The following is a 9,298-nucleotide window of genomic DNA, read 5'->3' as shown; positions in this document are numbered from 1 at the left end:
AATTTTGTGAAGCCCAACATTTTAATCAACAGATGTCGGATCAAAGGAATGTACAATCACACCATGTACAACAACCGACCAATAATCAACAGATGGGGCAAGCAACCCCCCACGTCCAATTCAATGTAGGTTCTACCAATGGACCACAATCTAATTCTCATTCCGTAAACCAAACTTCGGATCATCCTCAGTCAAATTTTACGCAATATCCACCACCAAATTATACTGCTATGAACACCAACATGACAGGGATGATAACCGGACAAACCATGTTAACATGTGATCCAACTAATGCCGTTGACGATCAATTAGAGGATTTTCCCCCTCGTGACGAAAAAGGAAATGAAATTGTGGTACCTTTCCAATTAGGAAATCGACACCAATATATACCCATCAATGTACCACGTAGACAACGGATACTCAGATATGACTTATATTTTTCCAAAGAACCCAATAATTACATCAAGACAAAACAACTTTCGGATCAAGGCATTAAACATATTAATTCAAACCTTTATCATGTCATGCAATTTATTTATGAGTTCGAAGGAGCCATGTCTACTAAAGGAGCTTCCGAAGCTCAATATGTTGAATTTTTCAAGGCATTAGTACTAAGCGATGCAGGAAAAAATTGGAAGGAAAGCTTAATGGGCCTTAACGGTGAGATCAAGACTTATTACAATTTAAGAACATCATTCATTCAAACATTATGGAATACTACTCAACAAGAGAATGCCAAGATGTACTTCATCATGACACAACTTACGAAAGTAAATTCAATTAAATGGGCTTTTGAATTACAAAAATGGTTCAAAACATTATGTGATGCAGAATTTCCCGATTGTACCATAATTTCTACTATTCAATTGAAAATAGACGACGATATGAAACATCATTTTGATCTGGGTATAACTAAAAACATCCAGAATTTAGGTGCACGAATTAAGGAGCTCACGAAACGGTCCGTACCGATGAACAGTACCCCGAGGCCCAACGCCACACCTTTTCAATCTACCCCAGCTGGCCGGTACCAAAATAATGGTCGCAACAACCCGAGAGGTAGAAATTTAAACCAGAGTCTAGAAAATAGTGGGAAAGGAAAACAAAACAATGGAACTTCAACACAGGATACGAACGCTGGGGCAGGCACTTCATCTGGCCAACGTGGAAATTATCAGAAACAACAACCACTGTTGAATTCTTTAACTCAAGAACAATTACAAGCATTATATGCAGGAGCATTGAACAACATCCTAGTGGATTTCACGCAACAACAAGATGAGGATTCAAAAAACGAGGATGGTCTAGAGATTTCAATACCTCCAGACGAAGACGAGGAGGAGGCAGAACCGTTGTTGAATATTTAAACTCTGTCGAAGTATATAGGTCAAAGTTCCCGATTACTGAATACCAAATGATAGGTGACACTTTGGCCTCATATCTGTTCGACATAGCAAACTGTGAAACTGACCGACTATGTCTAATTGATAATGTATCTGCATATAGCTTACTCCAAGCATTACGTAAAACACGATTCAAACACCGTTATCACGCCGTTATATCTTTCGGTCAAAAAGAACTTAACAGTAACTACGTTGACTACCAACAATTTATTAAATATGCTGATGCAATCATTTTAGAATTGATTGAAAAAGGATTCGAGGACATAATCTTAGCTTTCCCGCTAGTATTACCTACGAAAGATCAACGTAACCATGTTCCAGTCACTCGATGGTATGCTTTTCAAAGAATCTTCTATGCTTTATCAAAAAAACACAACCTCCGTTTAGTGATTGAACCATCGCTGATATTCACTTGTTTAAAACCTCATCCTAAAATTAAGTCTCAGTATGTAATAAAGGAAGACCGCCATCATAATGTAGTACCTGATTTTAAGAAATTTTATGCAAATAATGCTGGCAACTATTTACCAAATAATGCAATGAAAGAAAGATTCATCGAAACGTTTGTAAACATTGTGTTAGACAGCCACCCGAAAAGTGCTAAATCTCCTCCGTTGGATAACCGTAAAATCAAAATGCCAGAAGAAATACCGCCTCCCCCAACACTAGATGAAACGGAAGAAGCTGCCCAACACAAGCTAAACAACATTAAAAATGTTATTGCTAATGAGTTGGAGAAGTCCGAAATTTTACGTAATACAGTATTCGATGAAACTGATCTACTTGACCGTACGGAAAACACCTCGATGTTGGTACCTGAAAAAATAATCACCACGGATCAAACAAATTCAGAAAAATCAGTACCACCTAATAATACACACCTCGATTCCATTGTAATCGATTTCCGACCACCAAAAATTGAAGCTATTTCGAAAGAGGAAATTGCGTACAACGCTGCGAAGGAACAGCTTGCAATTTGGTACCACACCTATATGTCGATTCATCATAGAACTAAGGCTATCCATACGAAACTGTTAAATACATCAGAAGATGATATTGAAAAAATATTAGATTACAATAACAATGAAATTGGAATTTACGATGTTCCATCAGGAATATTTACTCACTTGCCAAAAGATGTAGTTCCTGATCACAAGTATGCACATGATGGAAACAAATTGATTCAAACTTCTGAGGTGGAAGATGCTTCGAATTTATCTTCAGACATGCTTATTGTTACCAAAGATACCAAAATATTAAGTGACCTGGATTTGTACCTACAATGCAAGAACATTTCATTCAATGATTTCGTAATGCCATCAACCAAAATGGTCCAAGGTGTGGCTGGATGTGGAAAAACCACATACTTACTCAAACACGTAAACACTGATGGATCAGATTTGGTACTATTTCCAACGAAGGAAGGATGTAAAGATTTTCGTGCTCGTTTATGTAAATTACGCAACCTAGACATAGAAAATCAAGATGTAGTTAAAAATTACCGCACCATCGATTCGTACTTAATGCATAGTAGCGATCAACAATATAAACGACTTATCATCGACGAAGCCATGTTGGTACATTTCGGTGAAATTATTTTAGCTATTGCTAAATCGAAAGTAAAAGAAGTAATACTCATCGGAGATGGACATCAAATCCAGTACATAAACAGATCGCCATTACGTGATACGTTATACCAAAACGTACATCAACAATTAATTGATAAAATTGAATACTTAACTGTATCACATCGCTGCACGTTAACCACCTGTGCAGTATTATCCGATATGTATGACAGAGGGATGACTACCACGTCAAAAGTACATTCTGAAATGTCACTGCACGATTTCGTAAACCTCGATCAATTACCGCGAGTAGCAGGAGCTCAGTACTTAGTGTACACACAACAGGAGAAAGCTGCGCTGGAAAAAGAAAAGTTTTGCGTGAACACAATTCACGAGTTTCAAGGCAAACAAAATGATCATATAATAGTAGTAAGACTGCAGAAAGAACACTTGTCGATCTATGATAGCTTGCCCCATGCAATAGTAGCACTCAGTAGACATACAACCAAATTTGATTATTACACCGTGAACAAGAAAGATTTACTATCTTCATTCGTTTATCGAGCCTATCAACTATTTTTACGAGATTACTTGAGTGCGAGAGAATACCCTGGGGCAAGTGGGTTAGAGAAAGTTATCAATCAGATGGAAGATTATGCTACCTGCACAATCAACCAAATATTTACGAACAGTCCTTATTACGAACCTGATTTAATAAAAAATTCAACTCTGAGCAACGATGAAACTCCTTCGGTAGTTTCCCAATTAATACAGCGACGGATGATGCCACAAACGTGCGTAGTCAATCTCCAAATTGGTGGAACGGACTTCCCAACCCAACTTGACACTGGGGCAGTCCTTAACGTTATATCTGAAGAAACAGCGCTAAGATTGATACAAGAACATTCAAGCGAGCTTGACTTTTTAGAATTACACGAACCAGTTCAATGCATGATGGCGAACAAACAAGTGGTAACCACCTCGGAATATATAATCGTACCTAAAATGAAATTTGGAAAACATCATTTAAAAATACCATTTTATATAATCAAGGAATGTAACCAAGTATGTTTAATTGGGTCACAAACCATGATACAACTTGGAATAGTAGCCAAAATGAGGGATCAGATAGCCGAGTGTCAACCTACCCCCGAACACGACATCGAAAGTATCCCAATTCTACAATTCCACGAATATGCAGACAAACTTGCAATTAACAACGTTACGATGGGATCGCAATATGTTGACGAAATGTATGCCATTTTGAACCGAGCTGACACCACTCGCAGATTCTACTCTTTACCCGATGGCGTTAAAGATACTGGACCTGAAACATTTATTAAGAAATTAAAAGCCGACCTAGACGAAGCAATATCAGAACAACGATTAACTCAACAACAAGCTGATTACGCATACAATATCCTATCACCTTACAAAGACATTTTTAGCAAATTTCCAGGTCGTTATAAAGGAAAGAAATCTAAATTGGTGTTCAATATTCCGCAAAACAAGATAGTTTATCGAAGCGGTAAATACAATCCATCTAAAAAGATGATGGAAGCCATCAAGAAAGAAATCCAAATCATGCTTGCAACAAACGTAATTGAACCATCCAATTCTAAATTTATTAATCCTATCGTAATTAACATCAAGAAAAATGGTGACATGCGAATATGTCTAAATCCTGTGGACCTAAACCCAATTCTAGAAGAAGATTACAACGAAGCTGGATTACTAGATAGGATACTCACAGAATACCCAGAAGCCAAGTTTTTCAGTTCATTAGATTTCGTTGCTGGTTTCTGGCAAATCGTGCTCGAAGAATCTTTTCGTAAATATTGCGCTTTCCAAATCGATGGGCGTGTCTACCAATTCATACGTCTACCGTATGGACTCAAAATATCTTCAGCATATTTCGTAAAACTCATTAACCACGTAATACCAGACAAAGATGGACTAACCAAGTACGTCGACGATATTTTACTCCGGTGTAAAACTTTCGAAGAAATGCTATCGTTATTAGAAGACACATTCAAGAAATTAAGAGCGAATGGACTGAAGTTGAACGCAACTAAGTCAACATTTTTCTGTAAACAAATCGACCATCTAGGTTTTGATTTAGAAGCTGGCATTATCAAGAAACAATCGAAGAAAATTGCCAAATTCATGGAGTATATCGAAAAGCATACTAATAAGAAAACCGGTAAGTTTGAATTAAAGAATGCCACAGAAGTGCTTGAATTAATAGGGTTAACCGGACTCTATAGGCGGTTTATCCCCTGCTATCAGCAGATACTGCGTAATTTGTATAAGTTGACGGAAAAAGGCGTAACATTTCACTGGGGCAAGGAGCAGGAAGAAGCTTTTGAATTACTTAAAGAAAAATACACGGAAAATTTTGCTCTAAAATCCCCCCGAAACGGAATTGATCTATGGCTCGATACCTATACTTCACCTGATGCTATGAATGCAGTTTTATACCAAACGTTCGAAGGTCAAGACGAAATAGTAATGTTTTCTAGTTTTTCATTCAAAGAACACCAGAAGTCATATACTCTCATAGAACGAGAAATGTACAATCTTGCGAAAACAATCAAAAAGTTGCAGCTTTGGCTACATGGAAGGACCATCCATGTTAGAAGTGATTTGAAATCAATTGTTTCACAATTCGAGGTCATAGCCGAAGTACACCGGAAAGCTGCTATTTGGATCACTCAACTCAATTGTTACAACTTGATATATGATTTGCGAAAAAAGCATAAACGGTGGTTTGGAATTCAAGCTCCTGAATTAACTTTGAACAGCATCAACGTTATCAATTTCGTAACACAAGTAGACACACATCAAGAGAAAATCGTCGACAAACTGCTCAGCAGTTTAGACAAAATCGATGTTATGCAGAAGAGAGACCCGAATTGCATGAAAATTACACGTAAGTTAAGAACACCAGATTCAGAACTCACAAAAAGAGAACGTCTTGCAAAAGGACAATTAGCTAAAAGATACGAGATACACGAAATCAATGGTAGAGAATTCCTAATGTTCAGATACAAGGATGATTCAATTGTACCAGTCCTTCCCGATGAACTATTCGCAGACACGATGATGTATATACATGATATTTTTGGACATGTTGGTGCCAACAAGTTGACCCAAATTTTCCGAAGATTTTATTATTCATCAAATTCAAAACATTATGCTCGATACCTGACCAGTGCCTGCCTCGCATGTAAATCAAACAAATCCTATGGAATAAAGAAACCTGTAGAATTTTCATTTGTAGAAGCACATTGCCTAGCTGACGTATTATCTGTAGATATCCTAGGACCGATCGCAAACAGTTCAAATGAACCTAGATACCTCTTAGTAGCAAAAGATATTTTCTCCGGAAAAATTTGGTTACAGCTTATGTTAGACATAAAACAAGAAACAGTCGCAGACTGCATGTTAACCATAATTAATAACATCAAGGATTTAGGGTACAAAATCAGAAAAATCAATACAGACAACGCTGTTCAATTTCGTAATTCACGTTGGAATCAAACTCTTACAAAACAAAAAATCACCGTAGGCAATTCAACACCATATAACCCACAGTCCAACCCAGTTGAACGATCAATGAGAATGATCGGAGAACGCCTACGACTAAAAATCAATTTTGACTGTAGAGGAGCGTATTCCCATGAAGGATGGCATCACTATACTAAAGAAGTCGAAGACGAAATCAACAATTGCCCTAACGAAGTCGGCATTCTACCTAATGACCTTTGGGAAATTAACGATTTTGTTTTGAACCTACCTATCGACCGGGTCCCGATCAATGCTCACTATGAGCTAAAAGAATTACGTAAAACTGCTAGAAACAAACAAGTACCATCTATCACGATAGAAGAACTTAAATCTACGAAATTAGATATGCTAAACGACGTCTATACAGCATCCGATGGCCACGTATGGGTTTGGGTAGATGGAGCTTGCGCAAACAACGGTGACGAAGATGCAATTGCTGGTGTCGGAATCTGTTGGCATCCGGAAGGATCGAAGAACATTTCTGAAAGAATCAACCACCCAAATTATACGAATACTAACAATTTAGCAGAGATCATGGCACTTAAAATTGCTATGGAAACTATGATTACCCATGGAGTTACGAAACTAATGATTTTCACGGATTCTCAATATGTCACGTTAGCAATCAACTCTGAATGTGATCGATGGGTAGAAAACAAATGGAAAAATAATTCCGGAAAACCTGTACATCACAAAGAGATTTTCGAAGAAGTAATTAAATTGAAACAACAGTTTGACGAATTCCATTTATGTCATACTTATGCTCGAAAAACTGATTACGGAAACTTCACTGCGGATCAACTTGCAAGAAAGGCTGTATATACGGAAGAAGTTGACACGGCTCGAATAGACTTAATGTCATACCACCAGGCATTAATCCATCTGAATAAAGAAAAAAGAGCGATTAAACATCAAAACGATGAACAGAAGTTCAATGAGAAAAGAGGTGATTTACGTTTACACAAACCTGGTGAACTGGTGATGATTACGAATCATCGTCAATCATCAGCAGATAAACTTGCTTCCGCTAAACTTTATGTCAAACAGAATGGGCCATATGCGATTGTGAAGAGGGCAGGCAGAAATTGTTACGAAATACAAAATCTGAAAGAAAAGAAAGACAGAACACTCATTAGCGTAAGACAAATAGTAACTTACCTCACGTTACATCAACTTGAGGCATTTAGAAAGGAGCCCAAACTCCGATCGAAATTTGATAAACGCTCTTTACATCAAAAAATTCGTGCATTCTGGAAACACAAAGATTTACTCGAAAATTTCGTAAATGAAGAATATGATAAAAAAGTGGCTAATAAAAAGAGACGTAAACAATCCGAATACGATAAAATCAGAAGAAAATTGAAAACTTCATTGTCAACTAATGAACAAAAAGATTTCGAAACTACCCTGGAAAAAACGATTCCGGATGTAAAAGAACGTGAATCAGTTAAACGAGAAGCAGAACAACGTTATAACCTGCGTAAACGCAATTCAGCGATAAATTATGACGAAGATAACGCCATTATCAGAATTAATCCACGTTTAACAAAGAAAAAACTGACAATGAATTCTATAATACTGGAAATATTGAGTGAAACGCAGCGTGAAACGTTCACTAAATCATTTGAAACTGATTGGAATTACGTACCAACACACACAGAGTGGGCAATTAGACATTATCGTCGATTCCGCAGAAAAGAAACTGCCGTATAATTCAGCAACGTAATAATTTCGTTTTCGCAAAAGTTATCCAGTGAATATAGTGCACATTCCGTAAAATATTCGCAAGCAAGTCAACGTCAAACGCTACAAAGCAAAATTTCGTTAAACATCTCGTACGAACGTAAAGAAGGTAAGCAACACTTACTCAGATAAATCAATCGAACTCACACCACATGGATTAACACATGATGATATTTTCTCAATAGATAATCCAAAATGAACGTATATGAACCATCAAGCTACTTTGCCGTTCCAGCCTGCTCTATCTGTTTAAAGAGTTACACGGAAAACACACCGGTGATTAAAGCTTACACATGCGGACACACCGCTCATCGAAGCTGCGTAGAAGAAACTTACGGAAACCTTGAACACGATGCCTTAGTGGTCTACCATTGCGTAAAACAAGACTGCACCGGGACGCTACTTCTGGCTCAAAATTACGTAGAAGTAAAATTTGTGTACGCAGACCTTCTACTACGCGGATCCAGAGCTAATTATATAGGGCAGATTGCTCGCCTACACCGACAATTAGCAGACATGGAAAATACGAACCACCAGTTACGAACAACCAACCGTAACCTAACAGAAGAATGCAACAATTTAAGATCTGAATTAAACTTGAAAAATCGAGAAACCATTCCACAGCTTCGAAAAGAAATTGAAAAACTCACCATCGAATTGCGAAAGAATTCCGTCATCGAAACATTTACTCATCACCGGTCCATCCCGAAATGCGATATCATTGCAATCTTACGCAAGAAAACAGGACTTCCTGAAGTCATGGTAGAACTATTGAATGGATTAATTGCGAAAAACATTCATTTATGCCAAGACATAGAAGACCACCTGAAAACAGATGAACTGTACGTTAGAGAGAATTTCCAGACCAGTTTAACTCGATACACTTGTACCAATGGCAAAGCAAGAGGAATAGACACATACTTCTTGAATGGTGTTCTCATACTCGGCGATGCAGCTAGCCATGATCTAGTATATCGATCACTGGATTCGTACAATGCTGCCCAATCTTATTGGGAA

General features: G+C 37.5%; 1 protein-coding gene across 1 annotated transcript; it reads left to right on the top strand.

Annotated features, from left to right (window-relative positions):
* Positions 1 to 5,750: 5,750 nt before the first annotated feature.
* LOC135838208 (uncharacterized) lies at positions 5,751 to 8,251 on the top strand. The gene has a single exon (XM_065353838.1). It carries the CDS (start codon positions 5,864 to 5,866, stop codon positions 8,249 to 8,251), a length of 2,388 nt encoding a protein of 795 aa, XP_065209910.1. The 5' UTR covers positions 5,751 to 5,863.
* The last annotated feature ends 1,047 nt before the right edge of the window (positions 8,252 to 9,298 follow it).

Source organism: Planococcus citri, chromosome 2 (genome assembly GCF_950023065.1).
Source record: "Planococcus citri chromosome 2, ihPlaCitr1.1, whole genome shotgun sequence".
Classification (NCBI taxonomy): Eukaryota; Metazoa; Arthropoda; class Insecta; order Hemiptera; family Pseudococcidae; genus Planococcus; species Planococcus citri.
The sequence above is the reverse complement of the archived record's forward strand: the minus strand, read 5'-3'. Positions and strand labels throughout refer to the sequence as shown.

Excerpts from the sequence above, each read along its gene's own strand:
- LOC135838208 (XM_065353838.1), top strand. The coding sequence starts at position 5,864 with ATGCAGAAGAGAGACCCGAATTGCATGAAAATTACACGTAAGTTAAGA.